The following is a 16,470-nucleotide window of genomic DNA, read 5'->3' on the forward strand; positions in this document are numbered from 1 at the left end:
GAACATTGTAGCTAGTGTGCATTGCTAGGCAAGTGTGAACATTGTAGCTAGTGTGCATTGCTAGGCAAGTGTGAACATTGTAGCTAGTGTGCATTTCTGGGCAAGTGTGAACATTGTAGCTAGTGTGCATTTCTGGGCAAGTGTGAACAATGCACTAAAACCGAGGGAAAGCTGACAGAGAAGGCTTTGCCACAGTGATACAACTGATTTTCTTTTATCTGTTTTCTTTTTGTAAATTAGGTAATATTGTAGTTGTATCTGACTTGCTCTTTGCTGATTATTTTGAATGACTTTGGTTATGCAGTGTGAGTGTATGTGGGTATTATGGTGCCTGTGGAAGTCAGAGGACACCTTGCAGGGATTGGACAGCTTTCACCATGTGGGTCCTAGGGATTGAACTCAGGTCCTCAGGCTTGTGGGCAAGCATCCTTACCCACTGAGCCCTCTCACCAGCCCTCTCTTGACCACTTTTAAGACATAAAGTCCTAGACTTCAGTATTCCTTCTTCTCTCCCCTCCCCCCACTCCTGCTTGCTTGCTTGCTTGCTTTCTTTCTTTCTTTCTTTCTTTCTTTCTTTCTTTCTTTCTTTCTTTCTTTCTTTCTTTCTTGTATGAGATAATTTTCAGCTCTGTTGCTATGCTGGCCTCACATTCAAAGATCTTCCTGCCCAAACCTCCGAAGTGTAGGCCTGGCTCACACATCAGGTTTTCATTGCCCTGGGCCTGACTTTGCCTCCATTTTCCTCATCCCAGCTTTTCATCTTCGCTTCTCAGCTCTGTCCCGCTCTCCTTCCCAGGGGTCACAGCTCCGTCCCGCTCTCCTTCCCAGGGGTCACAGCTCCGTCCCGCTCTCCTTCTCAAGGGCTCTAGCTTCAGCTTCTGTCCTCAGCCACTGTGCCTGTTGTGCTTGACATCTAAAGTGGCGACCCACTTCTGTGAGCATGCAGGGCAGAGCACAGCCAGCTGTGTGCGTGCGTCTGTGTTGGTCTGTAGCTGTTCTCATGGACAGTCATTTTCCTCTTTCTTTTCTGTGTGGAAGAGAGAGAGCGGAGCTACAATCCCCTCGTTCATGAACACAATCCCTACGAAAGAAACGCCGCCCACTCTGATCCGCACCAACAAATTCACTGAAGGTTTCCAGAACATCGTGGATGCGTATGGAGTCGGGAGCTACAGAGAAGTGAACCCAGGTGGGGCGTCTGTGTGAGTGCAGCCCTCTTGCTCTTCTGTCAGCATAGCCTTCGCTTGGTTGAGTTTCTGAGGCAAGGTCTTCCTCGATAGCCCTGACTAGCCTGAAACAGAGTCACAGTGTGGCTGACCTCACACTGTGGTCACCCTCCCGTCTCTTCCTCCTGAGTGCTGGGCTCACAGGTGTGTGCCACCATGCCTAGCCCTGTTAGTGCTTTTGATGGAGGAATGGAGTAGATGTTTGTCAAGCAAGCTCTCTGCTGTCACTTTGTCAGCTTTGTGTAGCATTTAAATGACCTTATAGTCCTGTTCTGAGAGCTCTGAAAAAGTGTGTGTGTGTGTACACGCACATGTGTACAGTCATGCACGTGTGTCTGTGCTAACCTAAGGCCCTGTCTTTGCAGCTCTCTTTACCATCATCACCTTCCCGTTCCTGTTTGCTGTGATGTTTGGCGACTTTGGGCACGGCTTTGTCATGTTCCTGTTTGCCCTCTTACTGGTGTTAAATGAGAACCACCCCAGACTAAACCAGTCACAGGAGGTAATGCTTGCCCACCCGCCAGCCTGACAGGGCTTGAATTGTTTGGCTGGAGGAGAGATCTGTTGTGTTTATTGTGCTTTTGCTGGCAAGTGATTGAGATGGTCTCAGGTAGTCCTGCTGGACTCAAACTTGTTACTACCAAAGGCTAACCTTGAACTTGTGATGCCCCTGCCTCCACCTCCTTAGCGCTAGGGTTCTAGGCGCTTGGCCCAGGCCAGCTCAGGAGCTTTGGGTGTAAATGTGCTCCTCAGGAGACCTGCACCTGTCACCTGGGGGAGACTCCCGCCGGGGTGTGGTTTTCTGGGCAGCTCCAGACGAAAGGCTGGAATGAGCCATCATGATCCTCCCAGGAGCCCACTGTCCAGTGAGTGAGTGAGTCAGCTCTCACGGTGTCTTCTCCCAGATCCTTAGGATGTTCTTTGATGGCCGGTATATCCTGCTGCTGATGGGGCTGTTCTCTGTGTACACCGGCCTCATCTACAACGACTGCTTCTCCAAGTCTGTGAACCTCTTTGGCTCTGGGTGGAATGTGTCTGCCATGTACAGCTCCAGCCACTCTCCAGAGGAGCAGAGGAAGATGGTGCTTTGGAAGTGAGTGGCCCGTGAACAAGAATGCCACATGCCGGGTGTCCCTTTCCCACCCATGCCCCTTCCTCCCTGCATGGTGACCCGCTCTGCCCTCTGTTTCAGTGACAGCACCATCAGGCACAGCAGGACTTTGCAGCTGGACCCGAATATCCCCGGAGTTTTCCGAGGCCCCTACCCTTTTGGCATTGATCCTGTGAGTGCTTCTTTCCCCGTGTGTGAGGGGAGGTGCTGGGGTGCTGTGGGCTATCTAGGGTTTTTTTTTCCTATGGTAGAAGTGATCCTTTGTGGATACCAACCAGGTTTGTGTGAATTGCCTTTTATCTAGAGAGTAAAGTGAGGGACTGAGGTAGCCCTAGGGTGCCAGGCTCCTCCTATGAGAGGGTTCAGCAGGCACATAGATGCCTGCAGGCCAAGCTTTTTGGACCATTGTCCTGAAGACTTTCTGAGGAGTTGTCCTGAAAGTAGATCCCAGCACTGTTGAGTAGGCTGGGAAGGTGTGGGGAGGCTGTCACAGTGTGGCAGGTCTTACTCAGATCTGCAGTCTCAGGTGTCCTCAGTCCTGCCCAGAGGTGTCATTTGTATACTTAGATAAAGTCTGCAGTCTGAGCTGGATCCAGAAGGTGAACAGCATTCACAGAAGGTTAAGCTGCCAACTCTGCAGCCAGATCTAGCAGGATCTAGCAAGATCTAACAAGATCTAGCAAGCTCTAGCAAGCTCTAGCAAGCTCCTTGCTCTTGCCCCCAAGGTCCTGGCTCAGGGAAGTCAGTTGAAAACAGAAGAGACAGGTGTTGGTTTCTTTGTAAACCCAGAGTAACATGGTTGTTTAGGAGCCTTCCCGCGCGGCTGATGCGTTTTTTGTCCTTAGATTTGGAACCTTGCCACAAACCGCCTCACGTTCCTCAACTCCTTCAAGATGAAAATGTCTGTGATTTTAGGAATTTTTCACATGACTTTTGGTGTTGTTCTGGGAATATTTAACCACTTGTAAGTACGTGTTTTGGTTTTTTTCCTTCATGTTTGTGGCTGCCCTCCACTTAGGGTGGTGTCCTTTCACTCTCCAAGAATTGGTGTTGCAGGTGTGAGCCGGTGTGCCCGCTCATTATTTATTTACTTACTTATCTTTTACGTTCATTTGGTGAGAGGAGGAAGATGGCGCACGTCACAGTCCGTGTGGAGGTTAGGGGACAACTTTTGGGTTTAGCTCTCTCCTTCCACCATGCATGGGTCCTGGGGATTGAACTCAGGTCATCAGGCTTGGTAGCAATGCTTTTACTCAGGGGGCCACCTCCCCCCCCTCCCACCCCCTTTATGCATGTTGTATATATGTATGGTATGTGTGTGTGTATACACTTGGGTGAATACTCAATTGTCAGAGCAGTTTGCAGGAGAGTTTCCCCTTTTTCTACCACGTGGATGCTGGGGAATGAACTCAGGTCGTCAGGCCTGGAGGCAGTTGTTTCTACCTGCTGAGCCATCTCAACAGCCCTTTATGTTTGGGGGTTTTCATTTGTTTGTGTTTGTTTGTTTACTTTATTTTATGTGTGTCTGGGCATCATGTGAGTGTCTGTTGCCTGTGGAGACCACAATCCAGAGCCCCTGAAATTAGAGTTACAGATGGTTGTAAGCCACTTGAGTACTGGAAATTAAATCTGGGTTTTCTCGAAGATCAGCCAGTGCTCTCAACCACTGAGCCATCTCTCCAGCCCTTAAGTTTGTTTCTTGATGCTAGACTGTTGGCAGTTGATCTGATGGTGCAGGCTAGGATGTGACTCTGTTCTGGTTATTTAGCTGTGGGGTTTTGAGGATCCCTGATTTATCCATTCAGTGCATACTGTGGACTGGTGCTGTCCTGGGCACCAGGTTTCTGCAGAGTGGAGAGAGGCCCGTGCCCTCCTGGAGCTCCTGTCCAAGTGTGACATGAGTGCTGGGTATTCCCAGAGGGAGTTGTCATATTCCTTCCTTTTGTTCTAAAGTAGAAAGCTTTCTGTGTTGTGGGGGAGTCAGCACCTTGGCACTTCCTCTCCGTGCTGACTGCCTCTTCTCATGAGGAAGCAGTGGCGCCACCTTTGACCCCAGCATCTGGGTTCATCTCTGTGAATTCCAGGCCAGCCAGGGCTGCAGAGTGAGTTCCAGGACAGCCAGGACTACACAGAGAAACCCTGTCTCAAAAACAAAAACCAAAACCAAAACAAAACCAAAAAGAAAAGAAAAAGAAAAAGAAAAAAAAAAATTTGTTGAAGGCGGCGGGTGCTCTGAGGTGCAGGTGCAGAGAGCTGGGAGCTGTGTGCTGTTCTTCCAGAGGCTGCTCTCAGCACCATGGTGGGTGGCTTACAGCTGTCTGTGATCTAGCTCCAGGGAGAGGTGATGCCTGGGCTCTGCAATCGAGTGCACAGCACTACACACACATACACACACACAAGCACACGCACACTTACACATAATTTTTAAAATGTTTAAAAAATTGGAGACTGAGTTCAATTCCCAGCAACCACATGGTGACTCATAACCATCTGTAATGGGATCTGATGCCCTCTTCCGGTGCATCTGGAAAGAGCAATGGTGTGCTCATATACATAAAATAAATAAATAAGTAAATCTTAAAAAAAAAATGTAGACTGGACAGACGGCTCAGTGGTTAAGAGCATTTGCTGCCCTTCCAGAGGACCTGGGTTTGGTCCCCAGGTCCCACATGGTGGCTTACAACTAGCTATGGCTCCAGTTCCAGGGGAGCTTACGCCTCTTCTCGATTCTGCACCAGACATGTATTCAAGCCAAACATCCATTCACAAAAATTAAATAAGAAAATTTATTTCATTAAGACAATTTGGTTTAATAATTAAAAAAAATAACTAATAGTTTAAAGCCAGACCCAGTAGCAAATTGTGTTTGTGTGTGGTTCTGCACAGTTCTCTTTCTTGCCCCCTCTTGTGTCTCTCTTTCCTCTGGATGGGTCTGCAGCTCTGGCTGGCAGAGACTCATGTGGAGCCCTGAAGTGGCCTTGGCGCCATAGCAACAGAGCCATTCAACTGCCTCACTCACTTCTCTTGCAGGCACTTTAGGAAGAAGTTCAACATCTACCTGGTCTCGGTCCCTGAGATCCTGTTCATGCTCTGCATCTTTGGGTACCTGATTTTCATGATCATTTACAAGTGGCTGGCATACTCGGCAGAGACCTCGAGAGAGGCCCCGAGCATCCTGATTGAGTTCATTAACATGTTCCTGTTCCCAGCCAGTGAGACACACGGGCTCTACCCAGGGCAGGTGAGTGCACCTCTACGTGGTAGTGACCACCCTACACTCAGCAGTCTCCCATACGTAGCCGATGATGAGAAGGGACAGACCTAAACCAGGAGTGTGGGGAGTGTTCTCTTGTGTATCTGCTTTTCCTTTTGCAGTGTTCTCAGATTATTATTATCTGGAGTCAGACTCCATTTAGATTTCTTTCTTTCTTTTTTTCTCTCCTCAGTTTTTCAAGACAGGGTTTCTCTGTGTAGCCCTGGCTGTCCTGGAACTCACTCTGTAGACCGGGCTGGCCTCGAACTCAGAGATCCTCCTGCCTCTGTCTCCTGAGTGCTGGGATTAAAGACATGCGCCACCACCACCCAGATTAGATTTTTTTTTTTTATTTAATAAATGCCTCATGAATGTACAGATCATCCTTGCTCAGGGATCCTGATAATCTCTGATGGTTTCAATATTTTAGTGTGTGGTGTCAGTGCGAGACCCTGTTTAGAATTTGTACGTGGCGGGTGGGGGTGGGGGCGGGGGCGGGGGCGGGGGTGGGGGTGGTTACCTGTGTCTGCAGATCAGAGGTCAACTTTGGATGTCATCCTTCAGGCATCGTCCCCCTCTCGTTTTTGTTGGTGTGTGTGTGTGTGTGTGTGNGNGAGAGAGAGAGAGAGAGAGAGAGAGAGAGAGAGAGAGAGCGCGAGTGATGGTCTCTCCCTGGCCTAGAATTACCAGAGTACGCTAGGGTGCCCAGCTAATGAGCCCAAGAGGCTTTTCCTACTCTTGTGTCCCAAGCTTGCCCAGCCATGGAGGGCTCTGAAAGTGAGTTCCAGGATCTAACTCAGTCTACACTGAGTCATTCCCCAGTCCTCCACTGAGAACTTTTCTAATGTTTCTTACTGCTCTAAAAATATTCTTTCAATGCCATGTCCTGAATGCTGTGAGTCAGAAGAAGTGTGGAGGGTGACCGTGCCCCCCCACAGTTGTCCTGTCCCCCCGACCCCAACACACAGTCTGCTTCTCATCCCAGTGACTCGGTGGTACCTTTCGTCTTCTTTCTCCCTTGCACCAACAGGCACACGTCCAGAGAGTGTTGGTGGCTCTCACCGTGCTGGCTGTCCCCGTGCTCTTCTTAGGAAAGCCACTTTTTCTGCTGTGGCTGCACAACGGGCGCAATTGCTTTGGCATGAGCCGGGTGAGTGTGTCCCCGTGTCCCCAGGTTCTCATCCCTCCAAAGCTGGCTTCACTTAGAGGCTTGAGGTTGCCGTTGGGCTGCAGCTTGAGGAATGGTACTGTTGTAATGTGTGCGCAGGCATTCCCTCAAGCCTCTCCTCGGCCTCTCCTGGATGTCTGTGCAGAGAGGAGGTGTGAGTCACAGCGCAGTTCTGTGTTTGCGCGTTTGAGGACTTGCCATACTTTTTCTGTAGCGGCTGGAGTGCACTGGGGTGCCAACACTTGCTACTCTCTGCTTTCCCATTGCTCTGAGACAGTCTTAAGGCTTATGGGGTGTGCATTTTCTTGGAGACAGTTCACTTATTCCCAGAGAGCTGCATCCTAAGAGAAGCAGTTACTTGGAGTTTGTCTCAGCCCTGAGCCGTTCCAGCTGCTGACACTCCTCTTTTCTCTTTAGAGCGGTTACACACTCGTGAGGAAGGACAGCGAGGAAGAGGTGTCTCTTCTGGGCAGCCAGGACATAGAAGAGGGCAACAGCCGCATGGAAGAAGGCTGCCGAGAAGTGACATGTGAGGAGGTGAGCTCTGAGGTTGGTGAGGGAGGAAGCTTTTCATTGACTGCTTAATGAGGACAAAGTGCATTCCCTGTGGCTGCTTGCTAATTATTATATAGCAGCCTTCATGCAGGCCAGGTGGCCACATCACAAGTTCACAGAGCACAGAGAGCAGTGAAGAAGAACCAAGGTCCTGTAGTCCCTGGGAGATGGCACCCTGGCCTCAGGCATGAGCTTCCACTGTACACCAATGGCTGGGGAATGTTCACTTGGATGCTGGGGAGTTTCAGAGGCTGGCTCAGATGTCACTGAGACCACTAATCACGTGGTCCTCATGGCAATTGGAGCTCCAGGCTGGTGTTTGGACAGGAGCCCCATAGCCCACTGAGTAGGATTTACGCCTCTGATCTGCTGTAGCTTCCAGCATGCTCTGCTCCAGAGGCCAGCCAGGGACTCACTGTGAGCAGGTTTGTGGCATGGTGTCTAATGGTCTCTGTTGTCCCTCAGTTTAACTTCGGGGAGATCCTGATGACGCAGGCCATCCACTCCATCGAGTACTGCCTCGGCTGCATCTCCAACACCGCCTCCTACCTGAGGCTCTGGGCACTCAGCCTGGCCCATGCACGTATGTTACTCAGCCCTGTGTAAGCTCTGCACGGGGAGGTGATGGACCACTCCTGTTCCCTGTGGGTCCCACATTCTGATTGTACAGGTTGCAGTCCTGATCTAGGCAGAGAGGGGCCCTAGGAATGGAGGGTGTGGTGACCTCTGGCACGATGCTCTCCTCTGTCGCCTGCTCCTGTGTGTGTCGTAGCCATTGCTTTACTTACTGAACCAAGTATTCAGTTTAAGCAAGTGTGGCAGCCGCTAAGCCCTGAGAGCCCATGTCACTTCTCCAGCCTGGAGGTGACAGCCACTGACTGCAGTCTCTCAAACACAGCATACAGTGTGTGACAAAGGCCTGGGACACATGACAGAGGTGGGTAGTCACTGGAGACAGGGACAGAGGAAGCCCTCTGTGTCCCAAGATAGTGAAGGTGCAGAGGCTACCTTGCTGACCACAGACCCAAACTTCTAACAGGTCACTTGTGAGGTTCAGACAGGATGCTCGATCCAGGTCTGGCCTGAGTTAGGCGACAGGAGGGCGTAATGAAGCCTCCCAAGATTGTTGTTCTTTAAGGAGGAAGGCCTGGAGGTTTTCGGCCTCTGCTGGGGGGATAGGCTGATGGGTTGTCATTCCTTCTGTCACGAGGGTGGTGAGAGAGAGGGCTTATGTTTTCCAAACGACTTTCTTTGCAGAGCTCTCTGATGTGCTGTGGGCCATGCTGATGCGCGTGGGGCTGCGTGTGGACACCACCTATGGGGTCTTGCTGCTGCTGCCTGTCATGGCTTTCTTTGCAGTTTTGACCATTTTTATCCTTCTGGTCATGGAGGGTCTTTCTGCATTCCTCCATGCCATAAGGCTTCACTGGTGAGTGCTCTGTGTGTCCTCAGAACAGGATTTTAAAAAATGAAAGTGAGGGTTGGAGAGATGGCTCAGTAGTTAAGAGTGTGCACTGTGCTTGGAAAGGACCCAAGTTCATTTGCCAGTGCCCACATCAGGGGCCACACTCCCCTGTAACTCCAGCACTAGGGGATTCAGTGCCCCTGCAGGCACCTGCACTCAAGCACAACACAGACTTTAAAAATATAACAAATCTTTTAAAAAAGGAAACGAGCTGGCAAGCTGGCTCAGTGGGTAAAGGTGCTTGCTGCCAAGCCTGGGGACATAAATTCAATCCCTGGGACCCACATGGTGGAGGGAGGGAGCTAATGTCCAGCAATTATCATCTGACAGTCACATGTATATTGTAGCATGTTTATCCACACATATGCTTGTGCACTGCAAATGACTAAGAATAATCTGCCCATTAAGAAAAACATAATGAGGGCTGGTGAGATGGCTCAGTTGGTAAGAGCACCCGACTGCTCTTCCAAAGGTCCGGAGTTCAAATCCCAGCAACCACATGGTGGTTCACAACCATCCATAATGAGATCTGACTCCCTCTTCTGGAGTGTCTGAAGACAGCTACAGTGTACTTACATATAATAAATTAAAAAAAAAATATATATATATATATAAAAGAAAAGAAAAACATAATGAGCTGGGTGTGGTGGCGCATGCCTTTAATCCCAGCACTCGGGAGGCAGAGGCAGGCGGATTTCTGAGTTCAAGGCCAGCCTGGTCTACAGAGTGAGTGCCAGGACAGCCAGGGCTATACAGAGAAACCCTGTCTCGAAAAACCAAAAAAAAAAGAAAAAGAAAAAAAACATAATGTATATAAAACCCCTTTCTAAATGCAATGCGTGTGATGGACTAGCTCCTCCCTGCTAGACGATGGTTTAAAGTTCAGAAACAAAATTCAATTTTCTTACAAGTAAAAGAAAATTTCTGTCTGTGAAACAATTGTGTATGTTCCCGCTTTTTGAAACAGGGTCTTGCTATATAGCCCTGGCTGTCCTGGAACTCAGTATTTAGACCAGGCTGGCCTCGAACTTACAGAGATCTATCTGCCTCTGCCTCCGTCTCCCGAGTGCTAGGATTACAGGCAGGTGCCATCATGCCTGATCTGTATACATTCCCCGTTTTATTTATGTTGGCACTGGGAGGTGTCACTGCTGTCTGACACTTAGATACCTTCCTGTTGCTGGGAGATCAAAGGCCAACTTGCAGGGGTTAGCTGTCTTTTTACTGTTGAGTCCTGGGAATTGAACTCCAGTTGTTAGGTTTGGGGATAAATGCCTTTACCCCTGAGCCCTCTCAGCAGCCCTCCTGAGTGTTCCAGAGGAGGTCCTCTGTCCTACCCTCCATGTCTCTGGTGTATGAGAGCTGGAGGTGTGCTAGACTTGCTGACACATACAGGGGCCAGAGGGCAGGATGCTGAGGTGACACAAGGGCAAGACAGGGTGGATGGGAGAAGAGGTCAGGTGAATGTGTTTATACCAAGAATGCAAAGAGGATAGAAAGGTTTTTGTTTTGTTTTGTTTTGTTTTGTTTTGTTTTGTTTTAAGAAGTGTAGAAACAGGGCTGGAGAGATGGCTTAGCAGTTAAGACCACTGACTGCTCTTCCAGAGGTCCTGAGTTCAATTCTCAGCAACCACATGATGACTCACAACCATCTTTAATGGGATCCGATGCCCTCTTCTGGTGTGTCTGAAGAGAGCAACAGTGTACTCATATATAAATAAAATAAATAAATAAATCTTTTTAAAAAATTAGCTTTTAGCCTGGTGTGGTGGTGCACGCCTTTAATCCCAGCACTCGGGAGGCAGAGGCAGGCGGATTTCTAGTTCGAGGCCAGCCTGATCTACAGAGTGATGAGTTCCAGGACAGCCAGGGCTATACAGAGAAACCCTGTCTCAAAAAAACAAAACAAAACAAAAAACAAAAAAAAAACCAAAAAGGAAGTGTAGAAACATTAAGTCACTCACAGTTCCAGGGTGCAGTCATAGTGTTTAACACGTGTTCATTTTTCTTTCTGTAGGGTAGAATTTCAGAACAAATTCTACGTTGGTGCAGGCACCAAGTTCGTTCCCTTCTCCTTCAGTCTGCTCTCCTCCAAGTTCAGTAATGATGACAGCATAGCATGATTGCACGCTGCAGCGAGCCTGCTCTGATCGACGGAGGACTATCATGTTACAGAATTCACTCACTCACTCACTCACTCACTCCGGTCAGAGCTTAACACGGGAAAGCTCCACCCTCATTGATTGCCTTACGATTCAGCCAGATGGTTCTGTAAGATACACCTCTTCCTCATGGTGAAGATTTTCTAAAACTCACCACTCCGGACACGGAGATTTCGTCGGTTTTTATTATGAGCAAATATAAGTTAATGCCAACGCTACTTTAAAGTTATTTTTTAAAGTGTAAGATTGGAGGAGAGAAGCCAGCTGAACAGCTAGCTAAAAATGGTCTTAGATACTTGATTCCTTTTCAACTTAAAAAAAAAACCATGAAGTTATTCCATCGCAAGAAGATGTCAGATAATATTTTCCAACAGCTCAAGTTAAGCATAGTGCTTTCAGACATTACTGCTGGGTCATCAGCAGGTCCCCGCTCCCACTGCCTGCTCCAGAATGTATGTGAGTTCTCCCGAAATGCTCGCAGGATTGCCGGGAGGGGCAGCGTGACAGCCTGATCTTCTGTTAATAATCGGAGACAATGCGACAAAGTGGCACAGCGATGGCTCTCCTGCTTGCATATTTTTTAAAGACGCTTGTCCTTCACCCTTGTGTTAGACCAGTCACGGCAGTTGTGCATTCTGAAGGATGACTGTCCTGAGCCTTAAAACCCAGGGGAGACAGGAAAAGCCGTGTGTATTTTTATAGCAAAGAGCAGATGAAGATATTTTACCACAGAGGCTGCTTCTACTGGACAATAGTATAGTTTTTTACTTTGGCACTAATTCTGAATAAAGGTCTGATGGCCAGTTTGATTTCCCATGCTGTTCAGGTTAGCTGAAAACTGATTCTTACTAACCTGTTAATTTATTACCTCCATGTAAGATCACCTGTCCTCAGCTTTGAGTGAAGTTGGCTCAGTCCCATTGAACACTTAGATCCATGTCACAGTCTTAGAAATTATCCTCACTTTCACATTTGACGTTAAGCGAGTTTAGCTAAGTATTTCAGAAAGCAATCTGAGGCTGGGGTGTGGCCTGATTGTGTCCATCCCCAGAACCACTTCACTCAGGTGTGGTGGCATCTGACTGGTATTCCAAGGACTTAGAAGGTGGAGGCAGGAGGATCAGGAAGTTCAGGGTTTCCCTTGGCTATGTGGTAAGTTTGAGGCCAGCCTGGGCTATGTAATAACCCTAAAGAGAGAAAGGAATCTAACATGTCTCTGCCCTCTTAACATTCTGAGTTCCACGCTATTGCAGAGACCTGTTGGTGCCTCAGCCCTCCAGAACCATGTGGTAGAGTGTGGATCCCTTTCCTTAAAAGCCAAGCCTCTGGCAGCCAGACTTTCATAGCTTCTTGGGTCCTGTAAGAGCTGCATGCTGAGAGGCATGAACTGCCTGTGCCGCAGCTGCAGAATAACATCAGATCGCTCCAGCCCCTGTGGGGTCCACACTGACGGCAGCAAGGCTCGTGCCAGCTACGATGCTGAGCCTGCCGGCGGCTGGGTAAGCTGGTGCCGCTCAGTGTAGACCTGCTCTTACCTGTATCGTGTGTCACCCCCATGTCACTCTTGTTACTGTGCCCCCAGGGTCTTTGGTCACCACAGAGATAGCTGCTTCCAGGGACAGAAACCAAACAGTTTCTGCCATATGTACTGTCCCTGTTGGCAGTTGTGATGGGGCCTCTTTTATAACTGGCATCTCTTACCTGGGTACAGAACACAGCAAGAGTAACTTCTCAGTTGAAGCTTGTCGCAGTTAAATAGAATGTCCTTGCATAAATGGAAGTCACTGTTTCATAAGCCCTCTGGAAATATAATTGGTAGCATCCTCTCAGGGGACGCAGCTCTTTGGTGGTGTCACATGTTCCTCTTCCTAGAACAATGTCAATGGAGCCACGTCACATAGACTTATGCTGGTGGGAAGGCCCGATGTGGCCAGTAGAGGCATGCAAAGGGCTTTGAGTTCCTGCACACTCCCTCCTCCATAGGACCTGGGACAGACTCCTTTTCCCCCAAATCCTCCCCTGGCCTCTGTTCTGGAATGGGTCTCTATGCTTCAAGATATTTAATGGCACTGACGCAGGCCTTGGCCTTGCCATCCTCTTGCCTTAGTCTCTCAGCTGGCACTAAAGGTATGCAATGCTGGCCATGGTGTAATGACATTCAGGCCACTGCTCCGTCTGCAGGAGTAGTAAGGCACAGACCGTCCACTGGTAACTTACAGGGCTGGCACATCAAGCTGTGATTTAGAGTTTGAACAAGTTTTGGAAAATAAAAACAAAACCAGCTCCAAGATCACATTTCTCTACGGAGGGCGTAAGTCTGGGTTTGCACACACGCCACACTATCCAGATGGGCCTTAGGAACTTTCATGGTGTTGTGAAGAAGCAGTTTGCCCACCAGCAGACCACTGCTCTAATACATCAAGAAATCCTCAGACCGTGCAACTCCACAGGATGATACATCAAGGCTGCGTTCTGGAGCTGGCACCTGGGGCGGAAACTACGGGAGCCAGCCAGAGCTGCACTGTACTGATAGATGCATGGAAGGACTAGTCTGCCTGTCAATATTGAACTCCCTTTTGCTAGTGACAAAATAAATGTATATTTTTGAGATGCCAGTGTCTTGTTTTCTTGTGATCCTGTTCCCTAAGCCCCTATGCCAGAAAGAGCTAGTCCTTTCGTAGGGCCTGTCGAGTGTCCTCACAGTGCCTGATGGCTGAAGCCAGTCTTGCCTGCCTGACCTGGTTTGCTTCTGTTGCTATGGTAAAACACCAACCAAAACCAACTTGGGAGGGAAGAGTTTATTTTATCCTAGGTTACACTCCATCATTAAGGGCAGAAGCACACAGCAGGAACTGAAGCGGAGACTTGGAGGAACAGTGTTGATTTGCTTGCCCTGGCTTGCTCAGCTGCCAACTAAGGCCCACCTGTGAGGGGTGTCATCACCCTCAGTGGGCCAGGCCCTCCTACATTAATCAGGAATCAAGAAAAGGCTCCATAGGCCAATCTGATGGTAGTGTAATGTCTCAGTTGAGATTCCTTCTTCCCTACTAAGTGTAGGTTGGTGTCAAGTTTACTTACAGAAGCTAACCCGTTTCAGAAGCTAACCTGTTTCTAGTACTGCCTGGCTCTGCCACAAAGCCGTGCCCTTGTCTTGTCTCAGTTACTAATTCTCTTGCACCTTAGCTTTCCTGACTGCAGACTAGGGCCCTCAGCCCCGTGCTGGCGCCGTTGCCCAGGTCCCCGTTGCTAGGGTCGCCGTTGCCACAGACGCCCGCCCAGCTCCCCGCCCAGTCTGTTCTGCGCCCTGCGCTGCTCAGGTCTGCGCCATGGATGACCTGCGGGTCCTGTGGATGCGCGACCGCATATACACCGCCTTCAACCTCAACAACCCTATGCTGTTCGAGGAGATGCTGAGCCGTGATGACAGCGAGGCGGAGGACTGCATCTTGCACTTCCTCAACCACTTGAGCGACGAGGACAATGCCTCCGCTCTGTTTTTCTACCGCATCCTGGTGCCTGAGGAGGTGGAGGTGGAGGAGCCAGGTGAGCGTGAGCAGAGGCTGGCACTTAGCCCTACTACGTGCCCAGGACCAGGTTCTCATCTTCAGTTCTCATCTGTGCTCTGAGGGGCGCTGCCCATCCTCGCTCTCAAGCTCTCAACAGTGCAGGGTTGCGCACCTCCCGGGACACGGAATTTTTGATCCTGTAAGATGCTTCAGGCAGCGGGAGGGTCACCTAAGGACCATAGCAAGTTTGAGTGAGGCGCACCTAAACTCCATAGTGAGCAAGCCAGAAGGGCAGGGAGGGGAGAGGAAGGAGGCCAGAGAGGAAGAGACAGCGTTATGACACACTCTGCTCTGCTATAGCTTATTTCTGGTTCTTTTCATTATTGTGAAACAGGGTCTCGTAGCCCAGGCTGGCCTGGAATTTATTATATAACCCAAGGTACCCTCAAATTCTCAATCCTCCTGCCTCAGCCTCACAGGAATCTAACCTTCCCAGCCTTCATTTTTCTCCCCCAGGTAGAACTTTGAGCCTGAACACATTATTCTGGGCCTCTGAGTTAGGCCCATTCATTATAACCAAATAAAAGTACAGATTTGGGCTGAAGAGACGGCTCAGTGGTTAAGAGCACTGACTGCTCTTCCAAAGGTCCTGAGTTCAAATCCCAACAACCACATGGTGGCTCACAACCATCTGTAATGAGATCTGATGCCCTCTTCTGGTGCATCTAAAGTCAGCTACAGTGTACTTACATATATTAAATTAAAAAAAAATTTAAAAGCACAGATTCCAGGATATACTAAGGGTATTCTATATACATTTAAAAAAACAAACAAAATAAGACCAAAAAAAAAAAAAGATGCATTAGGACCCTAAATTCTCATAATCTCCAGAGACTCTGGCTAGCAGCAGGCAATTGTCCCTTCCCTTGTGTCTTCTTTGACTCAGTCGCCTGGCTAGGTGCCTTCACTCTGTAAGTGTCTTGGTCTCACCTCAGAGCTCCCTGCTCCTGGGGTTGTTTCTGGCCCTCATTTTGTTCTCTGAGACAAACCAGACTGATCTTGAACTTGTTATTAGTGACAGTTAGCCTTGAACTCCTGGTCCTTCCACCTCTACCTCCTGAATCTAGGGGTTACAGCCAGCACCACCACACTGGGCTTACTGGAAGTTTCTAGGCTGTGCCCAGTGCTCAGAACACACCACAGTGTGATGTACCAAGTCTCTTTCATACTCTCTGGTTGGTTGTATTTCTTCCAGGCTAATTGTAACTGAGATACGGAGTGCCCTTCACCCTTGTCTGAATCGACACAAGTCTTCCTTACTGGACCCAGCATAAGATTTTGCAGTGACATTTATGAGTCCTCTATGGGGCATGTCTCTACACTTTGGCTGTCCTTAAAGCAAAGGCGTGGCCCTCTCATATGGGGATAACTCTCTTTTCTGTTACCTTCCCTGTTATGGTTCCGGAAAGAAGACATTCCCTTGGTCTTTGAAGAGGAGGGAGAGGAAGAGGAGAGTGACTATCAAAAAGTAGAGGCCACCGAAAAAATGTCAGGTGGGTGACTGGAGGAACTGAAGCCGCCACTGCAGGGGGCGGGGTGAGTCTGTGGAGTTGGTGGTGGATCTGTGCACAAGGGTCCCTGGGTTGTCATTATACCCAGCCTTAATGAGACAGCAGAAAACAAGAGAAACACATCATCTCACAGATCCAGGGGGCCCAGATCCAATGCCCTCTGCAAGCTCTCAGGGAAGACCACAACTGCTGGCACCCCTTGGCCGGTGGGCACACCAGTCCCGTCTCTCCTTTCTGTCATGTGGGCTCTTCCACGATTGTCTGGGCTCACGCTGTCACTTCTCTTAGCCAGACAAAGATTGAGGCAGGGTGAGTGTGTTTGTGTGTGTGTGTGTGAGGGTTGGCAGTTAAATTCAGGAACAAAATGTAGGGTTTTCTTTCTCTTCTTCTTCTTCTTCTTCTTCTTCTTCTTCTTCTTCTTCTTCTTCTTCTTCTTCTTCTTCTTCTTCTTCT

At 49.1% G+C, this 16,470-nt stretch overlaps 2 protein-coding genes across 2 annotated transcripts in view; both read left to right on the plus strand.

Annotated features, from left to right (window-relative positions):
* The window catches only part of Atp6v0a2 (ATPase H+ transporting V0 subunit a2), a 32,052-nt gene extending 18,497 nt beyond the window's left edge, over positions 1–13,555 (plus strand). Inside the window, exons 10-20 of the mRNA XM_021162418.1 lie at positions 1,039–1,189; positions 1,592–1,728; positions 2,132–2,319; positions 2,419–2,509; positions 3,183–3,301; positions 5,368–5,578; positions 6,621–6,740; positions 7,176–7,295; positions 7,779–7,896; positions 8,571–8,742; positions 10,796–13,555. Of these exons, the coding sequence (XP_021018077.1) occupies positions 1,039–1,189; positions 1,592–1,728; positions 2,132–2,319; positions 2,419–2,509; positions 3,183–3,301; positions 5,368–5,578; positions 6,621–6,740; positions 7,176–7,295; positions 7,779–7,896; positions 8,571–8,742; positions 10,796–10,901 (1,533 nt within the window). The 3' untranslated portion in view covers positions 10,902–13,555. The remainder of the gene's footprint in view (positions 1–1,038; positions 1,190–1,591; positions 1,729–2,131; positions 2,320–2,418; positions 2,510–3,182; positions 3,302–5,367; positions 5,579–6,620; positions 6,741–7,175; positions 7,296–7,778; positions 7,897–8,570; positions 8,743–10,795) is intronic.
* A 697-nt stretch (positions 13,556–14,252) lies between these two features.
* Positions 14,253–16,470, plus strand: part of Dnah10 (dynein axonemal heavy chain 10) — a 111,828-nt gene continuing 109,610 nt past the window's right edge. The window contains exons 1-2 of the mRNA XM_021162419.2: positions 14,253–14,483; positions 15,919–15,999. Of these exons, the coding sequence (XP_021018078.1) occupies positions 14,267–14,483; positions 15,919–15,999 (298 nt within the window). The 5' untranslated portion in view covers positions 14,253–14,266. The remainder of the gene's footprint in view (positions 14,484–15,918; positions 16,000–16,470) is intronic.

This window comes from Mus caroli, chromosome 5, assembly GCF_900094665.2.
Source record: "Mus caroli chromosome 5, CAROLI_EIJ_v1.1, whole genome shotgun sequence".
NCBI classification, from domain to species: Eukaryota; Metazoa; Chordata; class Mammalia; order Rodentia; family Muridae; genus Mus; species Mus caroli.